The sequence below is a fragment of the Rhinoderma darwinii genome, unplaced genomic scaffold (assembly GCF_050947455.1).
Source record: "Rhinoderma darwinii isolate aRhiDar2 unplaced genomic scaffold, aRhiDar2.hap1 Scaffold_483, whole genome shotgun sequence".
Classification (NCBI taxonomy): Eukaryota; Metazoa; Chordata; class Amphibia; order Anura; family Rhinodermatidae; genus Rhinoderma; species Rhinoderma darwinii.
Window position 1 is genome coordinate 38,020 of NW_027464029.1, and position 15,713 is coordinate 53,732.

Here is a 15,713-nt window from a genome sequence, read left to right on the forward strand (position 1 = left end):
TTATATACACACAGGACACACATTATATACACACAGGACACCCATATATACACACAGGACACCCATTATATACACACAGGACACCCATTATATACACACAGGACACACATTATATACACACAGGACACCCATTATATACACACAGGACACCCATTATATACACACAGGACACCCATTATATACACACAGGACACCCATTATATACACACACAGGACACCCATTATATATACACACAGGACACCCATTATATACACACAGGACACCCATTATATACACACAGGACACCCATTATATACACACAGGACACCCATTATATACACACAGGACACCCATTATATACACACAGGACACTCATTATATACACACAGGACACTCATTATATACACACAGGACACCCATTATATACACACAGGACACCCATTATATACACACAGGACACCCATTATATACACACAGGACACCCATTATATACACACACAGGACACCCATTATATACACACAGGACACACATTATACACACACAGGACACCCATTATATACACACAGGACACCCATTATATACACACAGGACACCCATTATATACACACAGGATACCCATTATATACACACAGGATACCCATTATATATACACAGGATACCCATTATATATACACAGGACACCCATTATATACACACAGGACACCCATTATATACACACAGGACACACATTATATATACACAGGACACCCATTATATACACACAGGACACACATTATATACACACAGGACACCCATTATATACACACAGGACACACATTATATACACACACACAGGACACCCATTATATACACACAGGACACCCATTATATACACACAGGACACCCATTATATACACACAGGACACACATTATATACACACAGGACACACATTATAAACACACAGGACACCCATTATATACACACAGGACACCCATTATATACACACAGGACACCCATTATATACACACACAGGACACCCATTATATATACACACAGGACACCCATTATATATACACAGGACGTACATTATATACACACAGGACACCCGTTATATACACACAGGACACCCGTTATATACACACAGGACACCCGTTATATACACACAGGACACCCATTATATACACACAGGACACCCATTATATACACACAGGACACCCATTATATACACACAGGACACCCATTATATACACACACAGGACACCCATTATATACACACAGGACACCCATTATATACACACAGGACATCCATTATATACACACAGGACACCCATTGTATACACACAGGACACCCATTGTATACACACAGGACACCCATTGTATACACACAGGACACCCATTATATACACACAGGACACCCATTATATACACACAGGACACCCATTATATACACAGGACACACATTATATACACACAGGACACCCATTATATACACACAGGACACCCATTATATACACACAGGACACCCATTATATACACACAGGACACCCATTATATATACACACAGGTCACCCATTATATATACACACAGGACACCCATTATATATACACACAGGACACCCATTATATATACACACAGGACACCCATTATATACACACACAGGACACCCATTATATACACACAGGACACCCATTATACACACACAGGACACCCATTATACACACACAGGACACCCATTATACACACACAGGACACCCATTATATACACATACACACAGGACACACATTATATACACACAGGACACATTATATACACACAGGACACCCATTATATACACACAGGACACCCATTATATACACACACAGGACACCCATTATATATACACACAGGACACCCATTATATATACACACAGGACACCCATAATACACACACAGGACACCCATTATATACACACACAGGACACCCATTATATATACACACAGGACACCCATTATATACACACAGGACACCCATTATATACACACAGGACACCCATTATATACACACACAGGACACCCATTATATACACACACAGGACACCCATTATATATACACAGGATACCCATTATATACACACAGGACACCCATTATATACACACAGGACACCCATTATATACACACAGGACACCCATTATATATACACACAGGACACCCATTATATATACACACAGGACACCCATTATATATACACACAGGACACCCATTATATATACACACAGGACACCCATTATATATACACACAGGACACCCATTATATACACACAGGACACCCATTATACACACACAGGACACCCATTATACACACACAGGACACCCATTATACACACACAGGACACCCATTATACACACACAGGACACCCATTATATACACACAGGACACCCATTATACACACACAGGACACCCATTATATACACACAGGACACCCATTATACACACACAGGACACACATTATATACACACAGGACACACATTATATACACACAGGACACACATTATATACACACAGGACACACATTATATACACACAGGACACCCATTATATATATACACAGGACACACATTATATACACACAGGACACCCATTATATACACACAGGACACCCATTATATACACACAGGACACCCATTATATACACACAGGACACACATTATATACACACAGGACACACATTATATACACACAGGACACCCATTATATATACACACAGGACACCCATTATATACACACACAGGACACCCGTTATATACACACAGGACACACGTTATATACACACAGGACACCCGTTATATACACACAGGACACACGTTATATACACACAGGACACCCATTATATACACACAGGACACCCATTATATACACACAGGACACCCATTATATACACACAGGACACCCATTATATACACACAGGACACCCATTATATACACACAGGACACATTATATACACACAGGACACCCATTATATACACACAGGACACCCATTATACACACACAGGACACCCATTATACACACACAGGACACCCATTATACACACACAGGACACCCATTATATACACACAGGACACCCATTATATACACACAGGACACCCATTATATACACAGTACACCCATTATATACACACAGGACACCCATTATATACACACAGGACACCCATTATATACACACAGGACACACATTATATACACACAGGACACCCATTATATACACACACAGGACACACATTATATACACACAGGACACACATTATATACACACAGGACACCCATTATATACACACAGGACACCCATTATATACACACAGGACACCCATTATATACACACAGGACACCCATTATATACACACAGGACACCCATTATATACACACACAGGACACCCATTATATACACACACAGGACACCCATTATATATACACACAGGACACACATTATATACACACAGGACACCCATTATATACACACACAGGACACCCATTATATACACACACACAGGACACCCATTATATACACACACAGGACACCCATTATATACACACAGGACACCCATTATATACACACAGGACATCCATTATATACACACACAGGACACATTATATATACACAGGACACCCATTATATATACACAGGACACCCATTATATACACACAGGACACACATTATATACACACAGGACACCCATTATATACACACACAGGACACCCATTATATACACACACAGGACACCCATTATATATACACACAGGACACACATTATATACACACAGGACACCCATTATATACACACACACAGGACACCCATTATATACACACACAGGACACCCATTATATACACACAGGACACCCATTATATACACACAGGACATCCATTATATACACACACAGGATACACATTATATACACACATTATATACACACAGGACTCCCATTATATACACACAGGACATCCATTATACACACACACAGGATACACATTATATACACACATTATATACACACAGGACTCCCATTATATACACACAGGACATACATTATATATACACACAGGACACCCATTATATACACACAGGACACACATTATATACACACAGGACACCCATTATATACACACAGGACACCCATTATATACACACAGGACACCCATTATATACACACAGGACACCCATTATATACACACAGGACACACATTATATACACACATTATATACACACAGGACTCCCATTATATACACACAGGACATACATTATATATACACAGGACACCCATTATTTACACACAGGACACCCATTATATACACACAGGACACCCATTATATACACACAGGACACCCATTATATACACACAGGACACACATTATATACACACAGGACACACATTATATACACACAGGACACCCATTATATACACACAGGACACCCATTATATACACACATGACACCCATTATATACACACAGGACACCCATTATATACACACAGGACACCCATTATATACACACACAGGACACCCATTATATATACACACAGGACACACATTATATACACACAGGACACACATTATATACACACAGGACACCCATTATATACACACAGGACACCCATTATATACACACAGGACACCCATTATATACACACACAGGACACCCATTATATACACACAGGACACCCATTATATACACACAGGACACACATTATATACACAGGACACCCATTATATACACACAGGACACCCATTATATACACACAGGACACCCATTATATACACACAGGACACCCATTATATACACACACAGGACACCCATTATATATACACAGGACACCCATTATATACACACACAGGACACCCATTATATACACACAGGACACACATTATATACACACAGGAAACCCATTATATACACACAGGACACCCATTATATACACACAGGACACCCATTATATACACACACAGGACACCCATTATATATACACAGGACACCCATTATATATACACACAGGACACCCATTATATACACACAGGACACCCATTATATACACACAGGACACACATTATATACACACATTATATACACACAGGACACCCATTATATACACACAGGACACCCATTATATACACACACACAGGACATACATTATATACACACACAGGACACCCATTATATACACACACAGGACACCCATTATATACACACAGGACACCCATTATATACACACAGGACACCCATTATATACACACAGGACACCCATTATATACACACAGGACACCCATTATATACACACAGGACACCAATTATATATACACAGGACACCCATTATATACACACAGGACACCCATTATATACACACAGGATACATTATATACACACAGGACACCCATTATATACACACAGGACACCCATTATATACACACAGGACACCCATTATATACACACAGGACACCCATTATATACACACAGGACACCCATTATATACACACAAGACACCCATTATATATACACAGGACACACATTATATACACACAGGACACACCTTATATACACACAGGACACCCATTATATACACACAGGACACCCATTATATACACACAGGACACACATTATATATACACACAGGACACACCTTATATACACACAGGACACCCATTATATACACACAGGACACCCATTATATACACACAGGACACCCATTATATACACACAGGACACCCATTATATACACACAGGACACCCATTATATACACACAGGACACCCATTATATATACACACAGGACACCCATTATATACACACACAGGACACCCATTATATACACACAGGACACCCATTATATACACACACAGGACACCCATTATATACACACAGGACACCCATTATATACACACACAGGACACCCATTATATACACACACAGGACACCCATTATATACACACAGGACACACATTATATACACACAGGACACATTATATACACACAGGACACATTATATACACACAGGACACCCATTATATACACACAGGACACACCTTATATACACACAGGACACCCATTATATACACACAGGACACCCATTATATACACACAGGACACCCATTATATACACACAGGACACCCATTATATATACACAGGACACCCATTATATACACACAGGACACCCATTATAGATACACACAGGACACCCATTATATACACACACAGGACACCCATTATATACACACACAGGACACCCATTATATACACACAGGACACCCATTATATACACACAGGACACCCATTATATACACACACAGGACACCCATTATATACACACACAGGACACACATTATATACACACAGGACACACATTATATACACACAGGACACACATTATATACACACAGGACACCCATTATATACACACAGGACACCCATTATATACACACACAGGACACCCATTATATACACACACAGGACACCCATTATATACACACACAGGACACACATTATATACACACATTACACCCATTATATATACACAGGACACCCATTATATACACACAGGACACCCATTATATACACACAGGACACCCATTATATACACACAGGACACCCATTATATACACACAGGACACCCATTATATACACACAGGACACCCATTATATACACACAGGACACCCATTATATACACACAGGACACCCATTATATACACACACAGGACACCCATTATATATACACACAGGACACCCATTATATATACACAGGACGTACATTATATATACACAGGACACCCATTATATACACACAGGACACCCATTATATATACACACAGGACACCCATTATATATACACACAGGACACCCATTATACACACACAGGACACATTATATATACACAGGACACACATTATATACACACAGGACACACATTATATACACACAGGACACACATTATATACACACAGGACACCCATTATATACACACACAGGACACCCATTATATACACACAGGACACCCATTATATACACACATTATATACACACAGGTCACCCATTATATACACACAGGACACACATTATATACACACAGGACACCCATTATATACACACAGGACACCCATTATATACACACAGGACACACATTATATACACACAGGACACCCATTATATACACACAGGATACCCATTATATACACACAGGACACCCATTATATACACACAGGACACCCATTATATACACACACAGGACACCCATTATATACACACACAGGACACCCATTATATACACACAGGACACCCATTATATACACACACACAGGACATACATTATATACACACACACAGGACACCCATTATATACACACAGGACACCCATTATATACACACACAAGACACCCATTATATATACACAGGACACCCATTATATATACACAGGACGTACATTATATACACACAGGACACCCATTATATACACACACAGGACACCCATTATATACACACAGGACACCCATTATATATACACACAGGACACCCATTATATACACAGGACACCCATTATATACACACAGGACACCCATTATATACACACAGGACACATTATATACACACAGGACACCCATTATATACACACAGGACACACATTATATACACACACAGGACACCCATTATATACACACAGGACACCCATTATATACACACAGGACACATTATATACACACACAGGACACCCATTATATACACACATTATATACACACAGGACACCCATTATATACACACAGGACACCCATTATATACACACAGGACACCCATTATATACACACAGGACACCCATTATACACACACAGGACACCCATTATATACACACAGGACACCCATTATATACACACAGGACACATTATATACAGGACCTACATTATATATACACAGGACACCCATTATACACACACAGGACACCCATTATATACACACAGGACACACATTATATACACACAGGACACATTATATACACACACAGGACACCCATTATATACACACAGGACACACATTATATATACACACAGGACACCCATTATATACACACAGGACACCCATTATATACACACAGGACACCCATTATATACACACAGGACACCCATTATATACACACAGGACACCCATTATATACACACAGGACACCCATTATATACACACATAATATATACACAGGACACCCATTATATACACACAGGACACACATTATATATACACACAGGACATACATTATATACACACAGGACACCCATTATATACACACAGGACACCCATTATATATATATACACAGGACACCCATTATATATACACACACAGGACACACATTATATATACACACAGGACACCCATTATACACACACAGGACACCCATTATATATACACACAGGACACCCATTATATACACACACAGGACACCCATTATACACACAGGACACCCATTATATATACACACAGGACACCCATTATATACACACAGGACACCCATTATATATATACACAGGACACCCATTATATATACACACACAGGACACACATTATATATACACACACAGGACATACATTATATACACACACAGGACACACATTATATACACACACAGGACACCCATTATATACACACACAGGACACCCATTATATACACACACAGGACACCCATTATATACACACATTATATACACACAGGACACACATTATATACACACATTATATACACACAGGACTCCCATTATATACACACAGGACACCCATTATATACACACAGGACACCCATTATATACACACAGGACACCCATTATATACACACAGGACACATTATATACACACACAGGACACCCATTATATACACCCATTATATACACACAGGACACCCATTATATACACACACAGGACACCCATTATATACACACAGGACACATTATATACACACACAGGACACCCATTATATACACCCATTATATACACACAGGACACACATTATATACACACATTATATACACACAGGACTCCCATTATATACACACAGGACACCCATTATATACACACAGGACACCCATTATATACACACACAGGACACACATTATATACACACAGGACACCCATTATATACACACAGGACACCCATTATATACACACAGGACAGACATTATATACACACAGGACACCCATTATATACACACAGGACACACATTATATACACAGGACACACATTATATACACACAGGACACCCATTATATATACACAGGACACCCATTATATACACACAGGACACCCATTATATATACACACAGGACACCCATTATATACACACAGGACACACATTATATACACACAGGACACACATTATATACACACAGGACAAACATTATATACACACAGGACACACATTATATACACACAGGACACCCATTATATACACACAGGACACCCATTATACACACACAGGACACTCATTATATACACACAGGACACCCATTATATACACACAGGACACATTATATACAGGACCTACATTATATATACACAGGACACCCATTATACACACACAGGACACCCATTATATACACACAGGACACACATTATATACACACAGGACACATTATATACAGGACCTACATTATATACACATCACATACATTATATATACAGGACACACATACATGTGTGTGTTATTGCTGTATACAGTGTATGTTGTAGGTATTATACATTGGAGCAGGTGTAGGTAATGTATGGAGTCCTGAACCCCTCACTTGATATATAGACAGGGTTAATCACAAGTCAGACCTCTATGGCATATGCCCAGGTCCCAGCTCTAGTAGCCGCACCTATATCTATACCCCCCCTGACGAGCCGCCGCTGATTGTTGGATACCGGTGCGCGCGCGGCTCCCTCCTTTATGTTCTGTGTGTTTGCTGCGCTCTGGCTATAGGTGCGGGCCTCAGCGGTTATGTATGAATGTTGTATTTGTGGGCGGGGCTGTGACTACCTGGGCTTCTCTGCAGTGGTGGACCTGATGACGGTCAGCGAGTCTCGCCACATGAGCAGCGCGGTGGAGAAGATCCGCTCAGAGTTGCTGACGGTGAATGATGTTTATTTCCTGGCCACGTTCCGTCTTCCCGCTAAGGCCGGCGGCGTCCTATTTGGAATCTACTCCAAGAAGGATAACACGAAGTGGCTGGAGGCGTCCATCGTGGGTAAAGTGAATAAAGGTAAGGCGCGGTGTGCGGCGCGTGTGACGGAGCGGAGAGATAAGACCTGGTCTTCTTGCAGTTTTGGTGCGCTACATGCGGGAAGACTCCAAGGTCCATTCCGTCAGCTTACAGAACGCCAACCTGTCAGACGGGAACCCCCACAGCGTCATCCTGCGGCTCAGCGGCCTACAGGGGGACACCCTCACCCTGGAGCTCTACGTGGACTGTAAGCAGGTGGACACCAGCCTGGGGCTCCCCGAAATGATGATCATCCCACAGTTTGAGGTGGAATCCGGAGAAATCCGCTCCGGGCACAAGGCCTACCAGAGAATGCAGGTAGGTGGAGGGGGGGGGGGGGGTCTTCTTAAAGGGCCAGCGTCCGGGAAATAAAGCCTCATCAGTGTACAATGAAAACTTGGGCAACTGTGTAGTAGACTTCGGTTCAATTCCGTACGGTTTTCAGTATCCCTGCTTCATGTCAGTAATTAAGAACATTTTTGTTTATATTCACAGATGAAACCAAATCTGGCCTAATACTTTTCACAGCGGACGGTTTGTCACAATTATATCCAGTCTACATTCTCTGTGACCTAAACATAGCTGCATCTCAAATCTCTCTCCGGTCCTGATAGTTTGTTACAATGTATCAGTGCAGATTATATGTGATAGATTGTCTAGACTGGCTACAACTGTGACAAACCCTCAGCTGTGAGAAAAGGATTTTCAACCTCCGGATTTTCCCATTCCTTATTAACACCGCTGTACAGTGGCTGTCCAGAACTATCATATCATAGTCCACATACAGGGTGGCCATCCATGTATGATCAGCGGGTGTCCGACCACTGGGGCTCCACTGATCTTCATATTAATGTGGCGCCGTACATATGGAGTGGCTTGTCCTTGTACTGCAGCTCAGCATCATTCTTGTGTGCGTCTGTCTGTCTGTATATGTGTCTCTGTGCGTCTGCGTGCCTGCGTATATGTGCGAGGGCCTGCGTATATGTGCGAGGGCCTGCGTATATGTGCGAGGGCCTGCGTATATGTGCGAGGGCCTGCGTATATGTGCGAGGGCCTGCGTATATGTGTGTGAGGGCCTGCGTATATGTGTGAGGGCCTGCGTATATGTGTGTGAGGGCCTGCGTATATGTGCGAGGGCCTGCGTATATGTGCGAGGGCCTGCGTATATGTGTGTGAGGGCCTGCGTATATGTGTGTGGGGCCTGCGTATATGTGTGAGGGCCTGCGTATATGTGAGCGGGCCTGCGTATATGTGTGAGGGCCTGCGTATATGTGCGAGGGCCTGCGTATATGTGCGAGGGCCTGCGTATATGTGTGCGAGGGCCTGCGTATATGTGTGCGGGGGCCTGCGTATATGTGTGTGGGGCCTGCGTATATGTGTGGGGCCTGCGTATATGTGTGAGGGCCTGCGTATATGTGTGTGGGGCCTGCGTATATGTGTGAGGGCCTGCGTATATGTGTGAGGGCCTGCGTATATGTGTGTGAGGGCCTGCGTATATGTGTGTGAGGGCCTGCGTATATGTGTGTGAGGGCCTGCGTATATGTGTGTGAGGGCCTGCGTATATGTGTGAGGGCCTGCGTATGTGTGTGAGGGCCTGCGTATGTGTGTGAGGGCCTGCGTATATGTGTGTGGGGCCTGCGTATATGTGTGGGGGCCTGCGTATATGTGTGAGGGCCTGCGTATATGTGTGAGGGCCTGCGTATATGTGTGAGGGCCTGCGTATATGTGTGTGAGGGCCTGCGTATATGTGTGTGAGGGCCTGCGTATATGTGTGAGGGCCTGCGTATATGTGTGAGGGCCTGCGTATATGTGTGAGGGCCTGCGTATATGTGTGGGGCCTGCGTATATGTGTGAGGCCTGCGTATATGTGTGAGGGCCTGCGTATATGTGTGAGGGCCTGCGTATATGTGTGTGGGGCCTGCGTATATGTGTGAGGGCCTGCGTATATGTGTGAGGGCCTGCGTATATGTGTGGGGCCTGCGTATATGTGTGAGGGCCTGCGTATATGTGTGAGGCCTGCGTATATGTGTGAGGGCCTGCGTATATGTGTGTGAGGGCCTGCGTATATGTGTGAGGGCCTGCGTATATGTGTGTGAGGGCCTGCGTATATGTGTGAGGGCCTGCGTATATGTGTGGGGCCTGCGTATATGTGCGGGGGCCTGCGTATATGTGCGAGGGCCTGCGTATATGTGCGGGGGCCTGCGTATATGTGCGGGGGCCTGCGTATATGTGCGGGGGCCTGCGTATATGTGCGAGGGCCTGCGTATATGTGTGCGAGGGCCTGCGTATATGTGCGAGGGCCTGCGTATATGTGTGTGGGGCCTGCGTATATGTGTGGGGGCCTGCGTATATGTGTGAGGGCCTGCGTATATGTGTGAGGGCCTGCGTATATGTGTGAGGGCCTGCGTATATGTGCGAGGGCCTGCGTATATGTGTGTGGGGCCTGCGTATATGTGTGAGGGCCTGCGTATATGTGCGAGGGCCTGCGTATATGTGCGAGGGCCTGCGTATATGTGCGAGGGCCTGCGTATATGTGTGTGGGGCCTGCGTATATGTGAGCGGGCCTGCGTATATGTGCGAGGGCCTGCGTATATGTGAGCGGGCCTGCGTATATGTGTGGGGCCTGCGTATATGTGTGAGGGCCTGCGTATATGTGTGAGGGCCTGCGTATATGTGTGAGGGCCTGCGTTTATGTGTGAGGGCCTGCGTATATGTGTGAGGGCCTGCGTATATGTGTGAGGGCCTGCGTATATGTGTGAGGGCCTGCGTATATGTGTGTGAGGGCCTGCGTATATGTGTGAGGGCCTGCGTATATGTGTGAGGGCCTGCGTATATGTGTGAGGGCCTGCGTATATGTGCGGGGGCCTGCGTATATGTGTGTGAGGGCCTGCGTATATGTGTGAGGGCCTGCGTATATGTGTGAGGGCCTGCGTATATGTGTGAGGGCCTGCGTATATGTGTGAGGGCCTGCGTATATGTGTGAGGGCCTGCGTATATGTGTGAGGGCCTGCGTATATGTGTGTGAGGGCCTGCGTATATGTGTGTGAGGGCCTGCGTATATGTGTGTGAGGGCCTGCGTATATGTGTGGGGCCTGCGTATATGTGTGTGGGGCCTGCGTATATGTGTGAGGGCCTGCGTATATGTGTGAGGGCCTGCGTATATGTGCGAGGGCCTGCGTATATGTGCGAGGGCCTGCGTATATGTGCGAGGGCCTGCGTATATGTGAGCGGGCCTGCGTATATGTGTGAGGGCCTGCGTATATGTGTGAGGGCCTGCGTATATGTGTGTGGGGCCTGCGTATATGTGTGTGAGGGCCTGCGTATATGTGAGGGCCTGCGTATATGTGTGTGAGGGCCTGCGTATATGTGCGAGGGCCTGCGTATATGTGCGAGGGCCTGCGTATATGTGAGCGGGCCTGCGTATATGTGTGAGGGCCTGCGTATATGTGTGAGGGCCTGCGTATATGTGTGTGGGGCCTGCGTATATGTGTGGGGCCTGCGTATGTGTGTGAGGGCCTGCGTATATGTGTGTGAGGGCCTGCGTATATGTGTGTGAGGGCCTGCGTATATGTGTGTGAGGGCCTGCGTATATGTGTGGGGCCTGCGTATATGTGTGAGGGCCTGCGTATATGTGTGTGAGGGCCTGCGTGTATATGTGCGAGGGCCTGCGTATATGTGTGTGAGGGGCCTGCGTATATGTGTGTGAGGGGCCTGCGTATATGTGTGTGAGGGCCTGCGTATATGTGTGTGAGGGCCTGCGTATATGTGTGTGAGGGCCTGCGTATATGTGTGTGAGGGCCTGCGTATATGTGTGTGAGGGCCTGCGTATATGTGTGTGAGGGCCTGCGTATATGTGTGTGAGGGCCTGCGTATGTGTGTGAGGGCCTGCGTATGTGTGTGAGGGCCTGCGTATGTGTGTGAGGGCCTGCGTATATGTGTGTGAGGGCCTGCGTATATGTGTGGGGCCTGCGTATGTGTGTGAGGGCCTGCGTATATGTGTGTGAGGGCCTGCGTATATGTGTGTGAGGGCCTGCGTATATGTGTGGGGCCTGCGTATGTGTGTGAGGGCCTGCGTATATGTGTGTGAGGGCCTGCGTATATGTGTGTGAGGGCCTGCGTATGTGTGTGAGGGCCTGCGTATGTGTGTGAGGGCCTGCGTATATGTGTGAGGGCCTGCGTATATGTGTGAATGTGGGCCCCGTCATGTTATTGATCAGAGGGGATAGGCTAAGGCAGTGGCCCCCAACCTTTTATACCTTGTGCTTCACTTTCAAATACATCAGCCGGGAAAAAGCTGTAGGCGGGGGCGCGGGTGGGGGGGGGGGGTTAGGGTCCTTCTCCGTTTTCCTCTAACGTGGGGATTTTTTATTTTCCTCACTGCTTAGGGCTCCGTTGAATCCATGAAGTTTGTTCTTGGGGGGTCTCTGAGCAGAGTGGGGGCCCTGAGCGAGTGCCCCTTCCAGGATGACGAGTCCATTCACAATACAGGTAGGGTGGTGGGCTGCGGGGCCGGCGTTACTGTGGACCGGTGCAGCGTCTCATTCACCTCTCTGCTTTGTGTCCCCTCCTCACAGTGAACGGAGTGGTCAATTCCATCCTGGGTAAGTGGCTGCAGTGATGGGGGCTCAGCCTGGGTAAGTGGCTGCAGTGATGGGGGCTCAGCCTGGGTAAGTGGCTGCAGTGATGGGGGCTCAGCCTGGGTAAGTGGCTGCAGTGATGGGGGCTCAGCCTGGGTAAGTGGCTGCAGTGATGGGGGCTCAGCCTGGGTAAGTGGCTGCAGTGATGGGGGCTCAGCCTGGGTAAGTGGCTGCAGTGATGGGGGCTCAGCCTGGGTAAGTGGCTGCAGTGATGGGGGCTCAGCCTGGGAACCTCGAAGCTTCTAATAGTTGTGCTCCTTCTTCTCAGGAGAACACACCAAGGCCCTGATCACACAGATGACGCTGTTCAATAAGGTCCTGGCTGAGCTGAGAGAAGACATCCGGGACCAGGTCAGGGGGTGCAGCATTACACAGCGGGGTTTCTGGGTACTGAGATTTAGGGGTCACCGGTCATTCTCCAGATAGGGTCACACCAGTCACATGAACGGCCCAGCAATGAGCAGAGTATTGAGGATTTATCAAACTTAAAACTTGTATCAGTCCCCCAAGAACAGGAGTCCCCAGACAAGGAGGCGAATGTCAGAGGGAGGGCGTCTACTGACTAATGTCTCTGTGTCCAGGTGAAGGAGATGTCCCTCATCCGTAATACCATCATGGAGTGTCAGGTGTGCGGTGAGTACCTACAACATGGACAGATATTCCCAGCATGCTCTGCTCCGCGACCACAGAGATCCAGCAGTCACAGACACCTCTCCTACTGTAGAGTAACAGAGACTACAGAGATCCAGCAGACACAGACACCTCTCCTACTGTAGAGTAACAGAGACTACAGAGATCCAGCAGACACAGACACCTCTCCTACTGTAGAGTAACAGAGACTACAGAGATCCAGCAGACACAGACACCTC

At 45.2% G+C, this 15,713-nt stretch overlaps 1 protein-coding gene across 1 annotated transcript in view; it reads left to right on the top strand.

Annotated features, from left to right (window-relative positions):
• The window catches only part of LOC142719519 (thrombospondin-3-like), a 105,315-nt gene that overhangs the window by 30,944 nt on the left and 58,658 nt on the right, over positions 1 to 15,713 (top strand). Inside the window, exons 2-7 of the mRNA XM_075848783.1 lie at positions 10,001 to 10,207; positions 10,269 to 10,525; positions 14,593 to 14,695; positions 14,782 to 14,808; positions 15,113 to 15,195; positions 15,426 to 15,477. Coding sequence (XP_075704898.1) covers positions 10,001 to 10,207; positions 10,269 to 10,525; positions 14,593 to 14,695; positions 14,782 to 14,808; positions 15,113 to 15,195; positions 15,426 to 15,477 — 729 coding nt within the window. The remainder of the gene's footprint in view (positions 1 to 10,000; positions 10,208 to 10,268; positions 10,526 to 14,592; positions 14,696 to 14,781; positions 14,809 to 15,112; positions 15,196 to 15,425; positions 15,478 to 15,713) is intronic.